At 35.3% G+C, this 18,693-nt stretch overlaps 1 protein-coding gene and 2 pseudogenes across 1 annotated transcript; all 3 read right to left on the bottom strand.

Moving 5' to 3' along the window:
* Positions 1–924: 924 nt before the first annotated feature.
* LOC116137828 lies at positions 925–2,040 on the bottom strand (annotated as a pseudogene).
* A 716-nt stretch (positions 2,041–2,756) lies between these two features.
* LOC116137827 (receptor-like protein 4) lies at positions 2,757–8,184 on the bottom strand. The gene is made up of 8 exons (XM_031423525.1): positions 7,044–8,184; positions 5,721–5,868; positions 4,084–4,155; positions 3,791–3,862; positions 3,620–3,691; positions 3,466–3,546; positions 3,152–3,333; positions 2,757–2,902 (listed from the first exon to the last, which is right to left on the bottom strand). The coding sequence occupies exons 1-8, from the start codon at positions 8,182–8,184 to the stop codon at positions 2,781–2,783; spliced, it is 1,890 nt and encodes a 629-aa protein (XP_031279385.1). The 3' UTR covers positions 2,757–2,780.
* Positions 8,185–9,280: 1,096 nt separating this feature from the next.
* LOC116137837 lies at positions 9,281–16,379 on the bottom strand (annotated as a pseudogene).
* Between the last annotated feature and the right edge of the window lie 2,314 nt (positions 16,380–18,693).

Here is an 18,693-nt window from a genome sequence, read left to right as displayed (position 1 = left end):
TAAAAAATTGCTCAGCCTAAAACGAAACCATGTTAGAACCATTGAAACACCATGACACACAAATTAAAGAGTTTGTAATTAAATTACATACCAAAACTCTTGATGCAGGATTCTTCCAGGAAATTTAAAGATGTTTCAGATTCAATTATGTATGACGCATTACAAGAAATCTGGAATGCATGTTATAGTAAAGAAAACAAAGGTAAATACCAATAAAATATATAAAATGTATCACCTGTTCATCATACCAGTCCCTGCCTGATTAAATTGATTCCTCTCAAGAAATGGTCTAATTTCTCATATGATGCATAAAAATTCCCTTTTAATCAAGTCACAGAAAATTAGCACTTAGGAACATATCAAGTATTGTGTTTCTTCAGATTATGGTTTTAACACTGTAGGAGAAAAAGAACAAGATTGACCATAGGAGAAGCTGGTAAAAGCTGAATGATTGAAGGATGAAAAGGTTAACTAGGCTTTTTAATACACTAATATCACTTGTAATGATGTTTCTCTGTTTTTTCCTCAAATGGTAACGGTAGACCTCCTGAAAGAAAAGATTTCAAGATCTAAGAGGTACAACCGAGAACTTTGTCAGAGTGACAGTATTAGTGAGTTTAAACTTCCTGATGATTTTTCACCCTCATGGCTAGCCCATATAGTCTTTCCTTCTTTTTTTGGTTTGTCCTCTCAAGATTGTTATTGGCGGCTAAGACAATTAAAATAAAAAAAAGAATTACTGCTAATCCTCAGAAACGAACCGGAGATGGAACAATTGTTTGTTTTGATTATTTATAAAATAATGGTTACACTTCTATTAACAATTTAGATAGTAATTTGGTCCAGACATAAATACTTACCTAAAGGTTGGCACTACATACAAGCGTCACGCAGCTACTAATAGATATATGATTATGCATATATTTAGCATACCTCTTTCTTGTATTGTTTTGTAATAGCAAATATAATCAAGTAATACACACAGAGAAATGACCATACCTTCTTCGGCAAAGTTTTCGCCTCAGCAACTATAACCTCAAAGACCTCAATGGCTGATTATGGCATGACTTCCTCCCTTAGGCTGCAGAGTATTGTTAAGTTCTCCCATTAATAGGAACAGTTGTGTTAAGCACAAGTGCTGTATACGGACCCCCACTCATTTTTACAACACCACATCTGAAATACAAATTACCATTTATCAGGATGTCAAATCCCTTTTCCCTGCACTCCTGACTGAGTCATCATCTCTGCAAAGTGTAACCAAACTGATAGTTTCTGTTCGGATCCACATCCATCGTATAAGCAATTTGGCTGATATCGTACTAACAGAGCAGTTTGATAAAGAGCTTCTGGATAATAGTTCGGGGCCTTTGCATTCTGTTTGATGCTAGTTTCAGTAGACCTGATTTGATCAGAATTCTGACCAAAAGTTTAATGGGACTCCAAATCTATCCCCACCCCAGTGATCCCCACATAATCTACATCAAACTTTGGCTTCCCATTACCACAACTCGTCTTGTAACTGTTCGGATAACCCCCTCACCCCACTCTGGACCAAAAATATGATTTACTGTCAACTTGAAGAATTTCATTGCAAGGATCGCTGGATCTCCTGACCAGTGCTATGGAAGCATATAGAGACAGTGCCATCTGTAAGAAACACAGCTTCAGCAAATGCTTGGTCATCATGGCCACTCCAACCTGATTTCAAGAATAATTGGGTGCCTTCAACAGATTGTCAAATAGAGGTTCATTGTCAAAATTAGGCAGTTTAACCAATCCAAAGAAGACCCTCACATTGTAATGTCCCTTTGGCACTCTGTTATAATGTAGCAATTTTCAGGCCCTCAGATAGAGGAAAATAACGAAGTGTTTTAACGGAGGAGTGATAAAACTTGAGCTGACGAATTAGCAGGTATGCCTCCTGTATATGCAAAATCCTTAAACCACAGTGTATTTGTAGGTTTAGTATGGACATTTTGACGAGCTCCCACAGCTTATACGCATGGCAAAGGTGCTGTAATTAGAAAACATATTCATAGCATGACGCAAACTATGAAGAATAAATATCTAAAACAGAACATTATAGTTATCTTTTGTTAGCCTAAGTTTAAGACCAGGATTAAATCATCTAAATTTGCAAATGGCATGCAGAGGGTTGGATCACACCATGACCAAGGGACTCACCTACTGCCTAACCTCACTTATCATGTCGAACTAGAAGAACCTCTTCTTCCATGATATACAATTACATCTTTTATAATTTATAGAGTTTAGAGCCCAAGCGCAGACACAAGTACAAATAACACAACTAAAAAAGCAGTAGGAGATCTATTTCAAAAAATTTCTACCTTGTATCATCTTTAACAGACATTTTTTGAGCCAGGAACAAAAAGCCCTTTCAAAAACCTTAACAAAGAACAAAAAGTGAAACTAGGAAGTAGAAGTACTTCTATATTCATCGTTTCTTCAAAGTGGGGCAACGTTCATTCTGCCAAAATGAACAAAAGAATTAAAGCAATGTACAAGATACCTCACTCTTCAGAATTGGTGCCACCAAGGGGAGATCTGACCTCTTAAAGGTGCTTCTTTTGGTGTCACTATACTAACTGAACAGATTTTGACTGGAACATCAAGCGGTTCCACAAGTTTGAGATTCAGTGTCAAATCTACAAGTGGTTTTTAATACAGGTGTTGAGAAGCAGATCAAAATCCAGGAATCAGGACAGGAACAGACTTTAAATAAAGAGCACTTCATGTCAGTAATTGTCAATCTAAATTCATGATAGCAAACTAGGTCCATTCTCTGAAGCATGTCGAGCACCATGATGATAATGATGCCTTGCCAACTGAATATCATGCGATAACTGGGTCCTTGATTTTGCATAAGGAGCACCTCTTGCTGCAGAAAAGACAAAGGTTGAAGGAGTTATAAATCTGCCTCAAAGAAAAACCCCAGACTTTTAAGGATGCATGTGCATTTGTGCACCTCTGTGCTAAAAGGTCTGAGACGATTTTCATGGTTGAGAACAGCTGGGTATAGGGTCTAATTAGAATTACTCTCTTTCATACACATTTGAGAAGCTTATTGGAATTAGAAGTTCTAAAACTAATTATGTTCTCGTGTAACTGTTCATCATGAATGTCTTACCAGCAATTTGCTGTGCTCGTTGAATATTTTGCCGCCTTTTCCACCAAACCACTGAACAGACAACAAGAAGCAAGACAATGATGAGAACACCGAATCCGATGCCAATCTTTGCACCAGTGGAAAGGTGGGGCCCACATGTAGGTAAGCCAGGTATACCACATAGACCTGCATTATCAGTAAAGCTGCAAATATCCGAGATTAGTATTTCATTGACTTAATAACAAACACTTAATCCTCAATACGATCAGGCAAGTTCATGTTTGCAAACCTATATTCCACATATTAACATGCAAGATATAATAGTGAGAACATACTTGAAGCTAGCTCTATGATGCAAAAGGCTTCCTCCTAATGCAGCTGGAACTCTTCCAGACAGAGAGTTGCCATTGAGGTTCCTGCATCATGATCAACTTCAGTTAGAACATTACTGCATCATAAGATTTCATGTGTTAGCTTAACAGATCTTACAATCTACGTAATGATGTCAGCTGTCCGAGGCTTTCAGGAATTGATCCATTTAAGAAATTGTATGAGAGGTCCCTGAAATTTGGATAAAATCATTTGCTAATAGTTAGATAAATAGTATAGAAAATGAAACCTAATCGATGGTGAGAGAAAGAGACTTCAGGACACACTTACAGCACTTCTAAGCTAGCAATTGTTCCGACTGAGGATGGAATAGCTCCACGAATGCTGTTTCCACTGAAATTTCTACAAATACCCAAGTTCACATATGTCAGCTTACTGTAGGATTGAAGAATAAGCAGAAATTTGAGAGCCAGTGCGAGGATATTGAATTAAAACCATTTTATTCTATCAATGTCATCATTTCCTCTAGGTTCTGATCATAGTGAACATATATTATAACACACAGAAGCAACCAATAACAAAATTTTGCATTACAAAGAGGAGCACATGGGCTACAAACTTACATGCTTTGTAGATGACGCAAACGGGATATATCAATTGGCAAGAAACCCCTCAGACCTTGGTTGTCAAGACCACTGATCAAGTAGAAGCAAAAAAATTAATTACCTAAAATATACTTATAAGTGATGAAGACATGAGAAGAAAAGGCATTAATTACCCAAAATATACTTTTGAGTGATTGAAGACACCAACATTTGAAAGTTTCTAGCAATGGTAAATATCTTAGAATACAGAAATTGAATGACTCCAGAACAAGACAAAATGAAACCTAGTGCATAGACTAAACTACATGAAAATATTAAACAAGAAAAAATCACCAAGTCAATAACCAACCTATTGGTATGGGTAAAGATAACAAAAGATCTTTGCCATCATTGATAGAAAAGAGAATTCCATCTCAATAATCCAAACACAAACAATTCCAAAGACTTACCAAAACAGAGATATTATCAAAAACAAAAAACTAAAGATAGAAAAGGGCTGCTGATCAAAGATATTGGGATAGCCATTGTGAATTAGGTGACTTTAATTTCTAGTTTTCAGGAGAGATACAAAGGAAAAAGAAGTTCTATGCATGATATAAGAAGCATTTCAGGAAAATCATTGCATGTGGAAGTAGTTTTGACAGACACAATTGTTTGACTGCTGCATTAGCTAACAAACAATACTAATTTGGTGCAAGTTAGTTCCGATCCGAGGTGTTAGTTTCCTATACAAATAGGAAGACTCATGTAAGAAGAAGTGAGGAATGCCTGGCATCTTTTTCAATTACAATGAAAGTTTGGTTCATTCACAAAAACAAAGGTCTGATTTCGTGTGGAGTTGAAAATTTGTTTCAGGGACAGTAAAATTCCTTGTGATGTCGCCAACAGAAAATTAAAAGGTCAATGAGTTTGTTGATTGTATTTACCGTCAGCTGGTAAATGATTTAGTGAATTATAAACTCATTAACAAAAAATCATCTCCAGTCTCTCTATTTCAGGTTCATATGTTTTTTTCTCATATGTAGAACTCTTCCTGGAATAAAATTTGATGAAATAGTATAACCACTTTGTAAACCATATTCTCTAGCTATAACCGTTTGGTTGGTTTCTGCTAAAATAAAAATATGAATAGCTACTGAAGAATTACCAGGGCGCTATTTTACATAGCCCTAAACTAATTTCATCTATGTGCCTAAACAAGGCCATTCTTTACAACCATTGGGAATGAAACTGCGAATGGTTCTATTGGGCCCCATAATAACTAAAGAAACCCCAATACTTCAGAAACCTCATTTAAAAACTAACAAAACATGAGCTGAACATAAATAGGGGGCAAAATTAAAGGAAAAATAATGAAAAGTAACACAAATTATGAGACGGCACTTATGTTCTGGTTAAATTCCAACTTCCAATATGGCAATTGGCAAACTTGCCAAACTTATTTCAGTAGAATAAAGAATAAGATTTTTGCATGCAATGATACAAGTCTAAACCTTTAAAAACAACTGATAATACATAAGTACGAGGCAAAACTCGAAAGGATAGCAATAAAAAATAAACAGAAATAATGAGATAACCAGCAGAGGATCTCAAACAATTAAAAGTGAAAGGAAATATAACAAATATAAGACAAATGCTCAATAAAAAGCTCTTACAGTCCATCAATGACCCATTTGTTGCTAGTTTTGTCGAATTGACAATCTGCCCCCCTCCATGGATGTTGTTTGGGAACACAAGGATCACCATTCCAACCCAGCCTATGAGGAAGCCCCAATGAATTCTTCAATGTCTGTAAAGCTCTTACTAGAATAAAGAATGAACAAATCAGAAGCAGCTCACAAATATTCCAATTCTTAAAAAAAATTGCTCAGCCATAAAACGAAACCATGTTAGAACCATTGAAACACACATGACACTACAAATTAAAGATGTTTGTAATTAAATTACATACCAAAACTCTTGATGCAGGATTCTTCCAGGAAAAATTAAAGATGTTTCAGATTCAATTATGTATGACGCATTACAAAGAAATCTGGAATGCATGCTTAATAGTAAGAAAACAAAGGTAAATACCAAATAAAATATATAAAATGTATCACCTTGTTCATCATACCAGTTCCCTGCCTGATTAAATTGATTCCTCTCAATGAAATGGTCTAATTTCTCATATGGATGCATAAAAAATTCCCTTTTAATCAAGTCCACAGAAAATTAGCACTTAGGAACATAATTCAAGTATTGTGTTTCTTCAGATTATGGTTTTAACACTGTAGGAGAAAAAGAACAAGATTGACCATAGGAGAAGCTGGTAAAAGCTGAATGATTGAAGGATGAAAAGAGTTAACTAGGCTTTTTAATACACTAATATCACTTGTAATGATGTTTCTCTGTTAATTTTCCTCAAATGGTGAACGGGTAGACCTCCTGAAAGAAAAGATTTCAAGATCTAAGAGGTACAACCAGAGAACTTTGTCAGAGTGACAGTATTAGTGAGTTTAAACTTCCTGATGATTTTTCACCCTCATGGCTAGCCCATATTAGTCTTTCCTTCTTTTTTTGGTTTGTCCTCTCAAGATTGTTATTGGCGGCTAAGACAAATTAAAATAAAAAAAAGAATTACTGCTAAATCCTCAGAAACGAACCAGAGAGTGGAACAAGTGTTTGTTTGGATTATTTATAAAATAATGGTTACACTTCTATTAACAATTTAGATAGTAATTTGGTCCAGACATAAATACTTACCTAAAGGTTGGTCTATGGATGCAGTGTATGAAAATACCACTACTCCTTTATATATATATAAACCAATTAAGCAGTAATAATTCTATGAACTAGAAGACATGTAAACAGGCTCATGCATGCAAGCTCACGCATATAATTGATTTATGCATATATTTAGCATACCTCATTCTTGTATCAGTGTTTTGTAATAGCAAATATAAATCAAGTAATACAACAACAGAGAAATGACCATATACCTTCTTCTGGCAAAGTTTTCGACTCAGCAACTATAACCTCAAAGACCTCAATGGCATTGATTATGGCATGACTTCCTCCCTTAGGCTGCAGAGTGATTGTTAAAGTTCTCCCATTAATAGGAACAGTTGTGTTAAGCACAAGTGCTGTATACTGACCCCCACTCATTTTTACAACATCCACATCCTGAAATGCAATATTACCATTTATCAGGATGTCAAATACCCTTTTCCCTGCACTCCTGACTGAGTCATCAATCTCTGCAAAGTGTAACCAAACTGAATAGTTTCTGTTCGGATCCACATCCATCGTATAAGCAAAATTTGGCTGACTATCAGTACTAACAAGAGCAGTTTGATAAAGAGCTTCTGGATAATAGTTCGGGGCCTTTGCATTCTGTTTGATGCTAGTTTCAGTAGACCTGATTTGATCAGAATTCTGACCAAAAGTTTTAATGGGACTCCAAAATCTATCCCCACCCCAGTGATCCCCACTATAATCTACATCAAACTTTGGCTTCCCATTACCACAACTCAGTCTTGTAACTGTTCTGAGGATAACCCCCTCACCCCACTCTGGACCAAAATAATATGATTTACTGTCAACTTGAAGAATTTCAAGTGCAAGGATCGCTGGATCTCCATGACCAGTGCTATGGAAGCATATAGAGACAGTGCCATCTGTAAGAAACACAAGGGCTTCAGCAAATGCTTGGTCATCATGGCCACTCCAACCTGATTTCAAGGAATAAATTTGGGTGCCTTCAACAGATATGTCAAATAGAGGTTCAGTGTCAAAATTAGGCAGTTTAACCAATCCAAAGAAGACCCTCACATTGTAATGTCCCTTTGGCACTCTGTTAATAATGTAGCAATTTTCAGGACCTTCAGATAGAGGAAAATAACGAAGTGTTTTAAGCGGAGGAGTGATAAAACTTGGAGCTGACGAATTAGCAGGTATGCCTCCTGTATATGCAAAATCCTTAAACCACAGTGTATTTGTAGGTTTAGTATGGACATTTTGACGAGCTCCACAACTNGGTCCATGTTTGGGGGGGTTAAAGGAAACTGTACGGTTTGTTGTTGTTATATGGGTGATGTATGTGAATGACCGAAGAGGACTCGCTGCAACTGACTGACACATGGTCACGTGAAGGGTACTTTTTTCATGATTTTGGATATATATATATATATATATATATTTTAATTGCTTACATCATGGCACGTGCGTTTGGGCAATTTTGTATCATTCTTTTGTGTAACTTATTTGGGCCTGTGGCTCATGGTTGATACCCTGGAGCTCAGGTTTTTCTTTCCCGAATTTTAGCTGAAAACTAAAACCACTCCTACTGTAGAGTATTGCCTTTTTCATGCTAAATTTTTGTATCCGATCGATTTATTATTTGATACCCACTTGCTTTTATTTATTATTTGGCTTTATTTTTTGCTTTGCTCAGGAATCAGGAGTGTTTACATTATAGATTTTTGTTTTACACATTTTTCACATTCATGGCATGAGAGAGAGTGGAGTCTATCACGAAGACTAAGAATAAAAATTCAGTATTGCCAGTCCACAACCCACAACCCATCTCACAACTCTTCAGGTGATAGCTTGTAATTAGTCAATTCGCAAATGGACAAGCAAGACCCATAGTAAACAGACGGAATCTATTTGCAAGCTAACCAATTATAAATTATCATGTCGGAGGTTATGAAAGAAAGTTGTGAGATTGAATTATGAACTTAATACTACTCATAAAAATTATGAGATTATTAAATGAGTGGCGTAATTTTTGGCCCAAAAATCTGCTTAGCTTGATCTCATTTCTAGACTATCGGATATCCATTTGTAACCTAGCTGCTCCTGTTCTGTTTATCATTTTACTTTCAGCATAGACGGTGCAAAAGATAATGAAATATCTTATGGGCTTTTATTTGGACCCTTGCACGACATCTTCAACCCATCATCATTGATAGTTGCCCAATTAGCCCAATAATTCATGACATAATTTTGTAATTGCTTAGGTTCACTGCAACAACTGGGTCAAGCAGTCATCAGTCATCACGTCTATGATTGCCGAATATTAGTAAACTACTGGAGAACATTTTCACGCGCAAATGCTCTTTTATCAGTACAGAGTAGGGCTGCCTAGGTCCACATCAATTCACACTGCAAGCAGATTATAAGCTGAAAGGTATCATCAATATAAGCTTAAGCAAAAACTACGAAAAGATATATATGCAAAAAAAGTGAGCTTCTTCCATGATATACAATTACATCTTTTATAATTTATAGAGTTTAGAGCCCAAGCGCAGACACAAGTACAAATAACACAACAAAAAAAGCAGTAGGAGATCTATTTCAAAAAATTTCTACCTTGTATCATCTTTAACAGACATTTTTTGAGCCAGGAACAAAAAGCCCTTTCAAAAACCTTAACTAAGAACAAAAAGTGAAACTAGGAAGTAGAAGTACTATATTCATTGTTTCTTCAAAGTGGGGCAACGTTCATTCTGCCAAAATGAACAAAACAATTAAAGCAATGTACAAGATACCTCACTTTTCAGAATTGGTGCCACCAAGGGGAGATCTGACCTCTTAAAGTTGCTTCTTTTGGTGTCACTATGCTAACTGAACAGATTTTGACTGGAACATCAAGCAGTTCCACAAGTTTGAGATTCAGAGTCAAATCTACAAGTGGTTTTTAATACAGGTGTTGAGAAGCAGATCAAAATCCAGGAATCAGGACAGGAGCAGACTTTAAATAAAGACCACTTCATGTCAGTAATTGTCAATCTAAATTCATGATAGCAAACTAGGTCCATTCTCTGAAGCATGTCGAGCACCATGATGATAATGATGCCTTGCCAACTGAATATCATGTGATAACTGGGTCCTTGATTTTGCATAAGGAGCACCTCTTGCTGCAGAAAAGACAAAGGTTGAAGGAGTTATAAATCTGCCTCAAAGAAAAACCTCAGACTTTTAAGGATGCATGTGCATTTGTGCACCTCTGTGCTAAAAGGTCTGAGACGATTTTCATGGTTGAGAACAGCTGGGTATAGGGTCTAATTAGAATTACTCTCTTTCATACACATTTGAGAAGCTTATTGGAATTAGAAGTTCTAAAACTAATTATGTTCTCGTGTAACTGTTCATCATGAATGTCTTACCAGCAATTTGCTGTGCTCGTTGAATATTTTGCCGCCTTTTCCACCAAACCACTGAACAGACAACAAGAAGCAAGACAATGATGAGAACACCGAATCCGATGCCAATCTTTGCACCAGTGGAAAGGTGGGGCCCACATGTAGGTAAGCCAGGTATACCACATAGACCTGCATTATCAGTAACGCGGCAAAATAATCCGAGATTAGTATTTCATTGACTTAATAACAAACACTTAATCCTCAATACGATCAGGCAAGTTCATGTTTGCAAACCTATATTCACATATTAACATGCTAGATATAATAGTGAGAACATACTTGAAGCTAGTCTATGATGCAAAAGGCTTCCTCCTAATGCAGCTGGAACTCTTCCAGACAGAGAGTGTTGCCATTGAGGTTCCTGCATCATGATCAACTTCAGTTAGAACATTACTGCATCATAAGATTTCATGTGTTAGCTTAACCGATCTTACAATTACGTAATGATGTCAGCTTTCCGAGGCTTTCAGGATTGATATTTAAGAAATTGTAGGAGGTCCCTGAAATTTGGATAAAATCATTTGCTATAGTAGATAAATAGTATAGAAAATGAAACCTAATCGATGGTGAGAGAAAGAGACTTCAGGACACACTTACAGCACTTCTAAGCTAGCAATTGTTCCGATGAGGATGGGATAAGCTCCACGAATGCTGTTTCCACCAAATTTCTACAAATACCCAACTTCACATATGTCAGCTTACTGTAGGATTGAAGAATAAGCAGAAATTTGGAGACCAGTGCGAGGATGAATTAAAACCATTTTATTTCATCAATGTCATCATTTCCTCTAGGTTCTGATCAAGTGAACTATTTATAAACACAAGAAGCAACCAATAAAAAATTTTGCATTACAAAGAGGAGCCATGGGCTACAAACTTACATGCTTTGTAGATGACGCAAACGGGATATATCAATTGGCAAGAAACCCTCAGACCTTGGTTGTCAAGACCACTGATCAAGTAGAAGCAAAAAAATTAATTACCTAAAATATACTTATAAGTGATGAAGACATGAGAAGAAAAGGCTTAATTACCCAAATATACTTTTGAGTGATTGAAGACACCAACATTTGAAAGTTTCTAGCAATGGTAAATATCTTAGAATACAGAAATGAATGACTCCAGAACAAGACAAAATGAAACCTAGTGCATAGACTAAACTACATGAAAATATTAAACAAGAAAAAATCACCAAGTCAATAACAACCCATTGGATGGGTAAAGATAACAAAGATCTTTGCCATCATTGATAGAAAAGAGAATTCCATCTCATATCCAAACACAAACAATCCAAAGAACTTACAAAACAGAGATATTATCAAAAACAAAAACTAAAGATAGAAAAGGGCTGCTGATCAAAGATATTGGGATAGCCATTGTGAATTAGGTGACTTAATTTTAGTTTTCAGGGAGATACAAAGGAAAAAGAAGTTCTATGCATATAAAGCATTTCAGGAACATGCATGTGAAGTATTTTGACAGACACAATTGTTTGACTGTGCATTAGCTAACAAACAATACAATTTGGTGCAAGTGAGTTCCAATCTGAGGTGTTAGTTTCCTATACAAATAGGAAGACTCATGCTAAGAAGTGAGAATGCCTGGCATCTTTTCAATTACATGAAAGTTTGGTTCATTCACAAAAACAAAGGTCTGATTTCGTGTGGAGTTGAAAATTTGTTTCAGGGAACTAAAATTCCTTGTGATGTCCCAACAGAAAATTAAAAGGTCAATGAGTTTGTTGATTGTATTTACCGTCGCTGGTAAATGATTTAGTGAATTATAAACTCATTAACAAAAATCATCTCACTCTCTCTATTTCAGGTTCATATGGTTTTTTCTCATGGTAGAACTCTTCTTGAATAAAATTTGACAAAAATAGTATAACCACTTTGCAACAACATATTCTCTAGCTATAACCGTTTGGTTGGTTTCTGCTAAAATAAAAATATGAATAGCTACTGAAGAATTACCAGGGGCTATTTTACATAGCCCTAAACTAATTTCATCAATGTGCCTAAACTAGGCCTTTCTTTACAACCATGGGAATGAAACTAGAATGGTTCTATTGGGCCCCATAATAAACAAGAAACCCCAATACTTCAGAAACCTCATTTGAAAACTAACAAAAACATGAGCTGACATAAATAGGGGGCAAAATTGAAGGAAAAATAATGAAAAGTAACAAAATTATGGAGACGGCACTTATGTTCTGGTTAAATTCCAACTTCAATATGGCAATGGCAAACTTGCCAAACTTTTTCAGAGAAAAAAGAATAGATTTTTGCATGCAATGATACAAGTCTAAACCTTAAAAACAACTGATATAACATAAGTACGAGGCAAAACTCGAAGGAAGCAAAAAATAAACAGAAATAATGAGATAACCAGCAGAGGATCTCAAACAATTAAAAGTGAAAGGAAATATAACAAATATAAGACAAAGCTCAATAAAAAGCTCTTACAGTCCATCAATGACCCATTTGTTGCTAGTTTTGTCGAATTGACAATCTGCCCCCCTCCATGGATGTGTTTGGGAACACAAGGATCACCATTAACCCAGCCTATGAGGAAGCCCAATGAATTCTTCAATGTCTGTAAAGCTCTTACTAGAATAAAGAATGAACAAATCAGAAGCAGCTCACAAATATTCCAATTCTTAAAAAAATTGCTCAGCCATAAAACGAAACCATGTTAGAACCATTGAAAACCACTGACACTACAAATTAAAGATGTTTGTAATTAAATTACATACCAAAACTCTTGATGCAGGATTCTTCCAGGAAAATTAAAGATGTTTCAGATTCAATTATGTATGACGCATTACAAAGAAATCTGGAATGCATGCTAATAGTAAGAAAACAAAGGTAAATACCAATAAAATATATAAAATGTATCACCTTGTTCATCATACCGTTCCCTGCCTGATTAAATTGATTCCTCTAAACGAAAGGTCTAATTCTCATATGGATGCATACAAAATCCCTTTAATCAAGTCTACAGAAAATTAGCACTTAGGAACAAATTCAAGTATTGTGTTTCTTAGATTATGGTTAACACTGTAGGAGAAAAAGAACAAGATTGACCATAGGAGAAGCTGGTAAAAGCTGAATGATTGAAGGATGAAAGAGTTAACTAGGCTTTTTAATACACTAATATCACTTGTAATGATGTTTCTCTGTTAATTTTCCTCAAATGGTGAACGGTAGCCTCTGAAAGAAAAGTTTCAAGATCTAAGAGGTACAACCAGAGAACTTTGTCAGAGTGACAGTATTAGTGAGTTTAAACTTCCTGATGATTTTCACCCTCATGGCTAGCCCATATTAGTCTTCCTTCTTTTTTGGTTTGTCCTCTCAAGATTGTTATTGGCGGCTAAGACAAATTAAAATAAAAAAAAGAATTACTGCTAAATCCTCAGAAACGAACCGGAGAGTGGAACAATGTGTTTTGATTATTATTAAATAATGGTTACACTTCTATTAACAATTAGATAGTAATTTGTCCAGACATAATACTTACCTAAAGGTTGTCTATGGATGCAGTGTATGAAAATACCACATCCTTTATATATAAACACATTAGCAGTATAATTCTATGAACTAGAAGACATGTAACAGGCTCATGCATGCAAGCTCACGCATATAATTGATTTATGCATATATTTAAGTACCTCTTTGTATCAGTTTTGTAATAGCAAATAAAATCAAGTATCAAAAACAGAGAAATGACCAAATTCCTTCTTCTGGCAAAGTTTTGACTCAGAACTATACCTCAAAGACCTCAATGGCATGATTTGGCATGACTTCCTCCTTAGGCTGCAGAGTGATTGTTAAAGTTCCCATTAATAGGAACGTTGTGTTAAGCACAAGTGCTGATACGGCACACTCATTTTTACAACATCACATCTTGAAATACAACATTACCATTTATCAGGATGTCAAATACCCTTTTCCCTGCACTCCTGACTGAGTCATCAATCTCTGCAATGGTAACCAAATGAATAGTTCTGTTCGGATCCACTCCATCGTATAAGCAAAATTTGGCTGACTATCAGTACTACAAGAGCAGTTTGATAAAGAGCTTCTGGATAATAGTTTGGGGCCTTTGCATTCTGTTTGATGCTAGTTTCAGTAGACCTGATTTGATCAGAATTCTGACCAAAGTTTTAATGGGACTCCAATCTATCCCCACCCCAGTGACCCCACTATAATCTACATCAAACTTTGGCTTCCCATTACACAACTCAGTCTTGTAACTGTTCTGAGGATAACCCCCTCACCCCACTCTGGACCAAAATAATAGATTTACTGTCAACTTGAAGAATTTCAAGTGCAAGGATCGTGGATCTCCATGACCAGTGCTATGGAAGCATATAGAGAAAGTGCCATCTGTAAGAAACACAAGGGCTTCAGCAAATGCTTGGTCATCATGGCCACTCCAACCTGATTTCAAGGAATAAATTTGGGTGCCTTCAACAGATATGTCAAATAGAGGTTCAGTGTCAAAATTAGGCAGTTTAACCAATCCAAAGAAGACCCTCACATTGTAATGTCCCTTTGGCACTCTGTTAATAATGTAGCAATTTTCAGGACCTCAGATAGAGGAAAATAACGAAGTGTTTTAAGGGAGGAGTGATAAACTTGGAGCTGACGAATAGCAGGTATGCCTCCTGTATATGCAAAATCCTAAACCACAGTGTATTTGTAGGTTTAGTATGGACATTTTGACGAGCTCCACAGCTTATAGCGCATGGCAAAAGGTGCTGTAATTAGAAAACATATTCATAAGCATGACGCAAACTATGAAGAATAAATATCTAAAACAGAACATTATAGTTATCTTTTGTTAGCCTAAGTTTAAGACCAGGACTTAATCATTCTAAATTTGCAAATGGCATGCAGGGGGTTGGATACACCAATGACCAAGGGACATCACCTACTGCCTAACACCTCACTATCATGTCGAACTAAGAAGAACCTCTAGTATGAGAATGGTACAACTCATTTCTTACGTATGGCATTTTGCTGACTTTCATAAGTATACTTTGGTAGTTACTGAGTTATTCAAAAAAGTAAAAATCTAAGCAAATCATATGTTCTTCTTCTTATTTAGGACAATAGTCAATGAGATATCATTATGGTCTCCAAGTTCTTGTAAAGGTCTGGTCAAATGGACTTCAAAACAAAGATTGACAACACCAAGCATTCAGGCAAGCTAGAACACACAAGAAATAGTTAATCTCTTAAAAACTCTTTTTTGTTTATTCGGTCATGAGTTCTTCATCTTGCTTTAAAGAGTGATAAGCTCAGGTGTTAGGATTATTTAGAATTAGATAATTATGTTAAGTCTTTTATAATTTATTAGTCTTTTATAATATGCTATTATCTATAGGATAAAATTAGGATTATCTTATTAGATTTGAATTAGACAATTAGAGTCTTTTTGGAGTCATTGGGTCAAGTAAGGCTATATAATAGCCTAAATCTAAATTGTGGTAAATAAAAATTTTATCAATTAATTCTCTGTCTCTTGTTCTTGGAAGTCTCTGTTCCTCATATAAACAGATCCTATCCAAACCTATCATCAGGTGAAACCGGTAACCACATAGACATATTAGGCAGAGCACAGTTGAGTTGCTTGTTATATTTTTTCTTGTTTTCTTCTTTTATTGTAATATATATCAACACTTGCTTGAAACTACATTTATCAGCAACCAAACGATCCAAACTGAAGTTATCTCGTTCATTTATCCAACACCACAGTTAAAAAAGTGAAAACAAAGAATACATTCAAATTCGAAATTCTGCTATCTCCTACATTAATTTCACCACTTAGAGTTTTCTGACAAAAACAGTCACAACACCACCGCAAAAGATAAAATAAGAATAAAAAAAAAGGAGAGCGTCAACTCATTCACATAACAAGCACTCAATTATCAGTAATCAACTCCTCAATCAATCAACAAACTGTAACTCAATGACTCGCAAAAACCTAATTGGAATCTCAAATCAACCTACAAAAACAGGTACAATGATGTAAAACTAACCAGGTCGAGCTGAAGAAGAATCAAGAAACGAACAGAAAACAAGAAGCAATAAGAGAGAAATCTTAGCATTTTAGCTTCAAGAACTCTTTCGCTCTCTGCTTTCTTTTTTCCAAATCTCTAAAGCTTAATTTCACATCTATCTATCCAAGTTTGCTCTTGCTTTGCTTTTAGAGTGCGAGTGAATACTGGGACGTGAGTGGCAGGTAAACAGTCGCGTTTTCTAATAAATGAATTTAATTTTCTTTGTTTAGTTGACTCGTGAAAATAGCAGATGTAATGTAATTGTCGGGTTCATGAATGTTCATGGACATCAATCAGACGGTACAGGTGCGTCATTACCCTTTTGTAAAGGAGTTATAATTTTTGCTATTTCCACGTAGATGTATACTCTAGTTTGTAATTGTAGAAGACAACAGCGAAAAATTGACGGGGAAGAATCAAAATTCCCGGGGATTATGGTGCTGTAAATTTTGATCGGACGGTTGAGGATGATTGTAGGCTTGGTAATTGGGTTGGGTAGTGCTTTGACTTTGACCTTTAAAGGCATGGATTGGTGCGCAATCATCGGGAAGCATTCTGTGCCGAGTTAACAGGAAATTGGGTCAATGCAAATGGCATAATACTATTTATACAATATTCTCATTATATGTGTAATATATCATATCAACACAATGGAATAGTAAATGAAAACAGTAATATTACGTTATCGAGTAAATTACCGATTTTCACTTGTCATTCTCAAATCTCAAATTTTAACTTACAGTATATCAAATCGGTACCTTTATCGGTAACTCAAGCATTATTGAAATGAATGAGTGGCGTTCAGTTACCAGGCAGTCGGTGGGATACGTTGGAAATTCGGGCCATTAGCTAATACTCGTATATATTTTCTAAAAATAATTTGGAAGAAAATAAAAGGTTGTGATTTTCAGATATTTTAAAGAGTTTAAAAATATTTTTGTGATGATAATATTAAGTTAGATATTTATTATGAGTTGCCAGTTTTAGGTTTCACCTATTTAGTGAGTTAATGAGTGTCAAACTTAATGCAATTTTAATTATAGGATAAAAAAATTAATGAAAGAAAGAAAATTTCCCAAGTATTATCTTTTTATGATATTACACATTTATTTTAAAAAAAATGCTGAAAAAAATTGCAAGGCATCTTTAAAACCTGTTTTTAGAACTGGAGAATCAAACACATTTTACATGTTTTTTATTTTATTTGGAATTAAAAGTTATATTTATGCAAGATGAGATAAAACAAATGGCAGAAGTGATGAAAATTTAAAGGGCACAATTTTATAAAGGAAGAATGTAACTAATAATTTGCTAACTGATGCAAGCCTTCAATTGCCTGCACCAATCAATTGGTTGGTACTCGTAGCCTATCTATCTACTACCACTTTCTTTAAAAGAATTGGGCCATGGTTTAGATAATTATTATCATCCCCCTTTTATTTTATTTTTATTTTTACAAAAAAGTGCATTATCGTCTTTGTCCATACATAATAAATATGTAACCTCAATTGCTGATGAAAATTGGTTGGGGAGTCCCTGCAAATAACCACTAGTTTTGTCCAATTGAGAAGAGCATCTCTATCTACAGACTTTTTATTTATTACATATCTTTATTATCTATTGGATTAATGGATTCTCTCTCTTTATTTATTACATTATCACTCGTTGAGATTTTTGGCCAAGTGTATTTGAAAATTGAAAATGCAACTACCTGCGGCCAAGTAGGAGTGAAATAACGTAAGATTCTCTCTCTTTATTTATTTATTTTTAAATATAAGAATAACCTATCAAATGGGTATACAATCAAATATTTTTGTTGTGTGTGATTTTTTCATTAAACTCGGAGAAGTCAGAATTCCACGAGATTATAGTTCGATTTATAATTAGCTCGGCTTAACACTTGTCCAATCCAACATAAGCTCGTCAAGATATAGCTCGACCCAGTATAAGCTAGTCGCGACCAATCATGACAGTTGTTCAAACATATTACAGATAAGCTCAGATCTCAGATATTCCAGAAGGGATCAGATCAATAACAAAAAATGACGCAATCTTAGTGCTCAATCACAAGAATATCGGAGTTGCATTTCAATCTTAATTGTAATGCCTTTAATTTCCCTCATTCCTTTGTAAGAAACCTGTATATAAACCCTCTCCAACAATGGAAAAGGGGTTAGCAAATTATTCTAGAAATTATATTATTTTCTTGTAAGCTCTCAAAGCAAATAAGAAAGACAGTGGATGTAGGCTCAAGATCCAAACTTGTCAAACCACTTTAAAAACCTTTTATATCATTTACATTACTGCATTTATATTCATTACATTGTTGGTTATTCGTAATCACGCCTACATCGGTTCCGATTCTGTCAAGGTCAA

Source organism: Pistacia vera, unplaced genomic scaffold (genome assembly GCF_008641045.1).
Source record: "Pistacia vera cultivar Batoury unplaced genomic scaffold, PisVer_v2 Contig335, whole genome shotgun sequence".
In the NCBI taxonomy this organism is placed as follows: domain Eukaryota; kingdom Viridiplantae; phylum Streptophyta; class Magnoliopsida; order Sapindales; family Anacardiaceae; genus Pistacia; species Pistacia vera.
The sequence above is the reverse complement of the archived record's forward strand: the minus strand, read 5'-3'. Positions and strand labels throughout refer to the sequence as shown.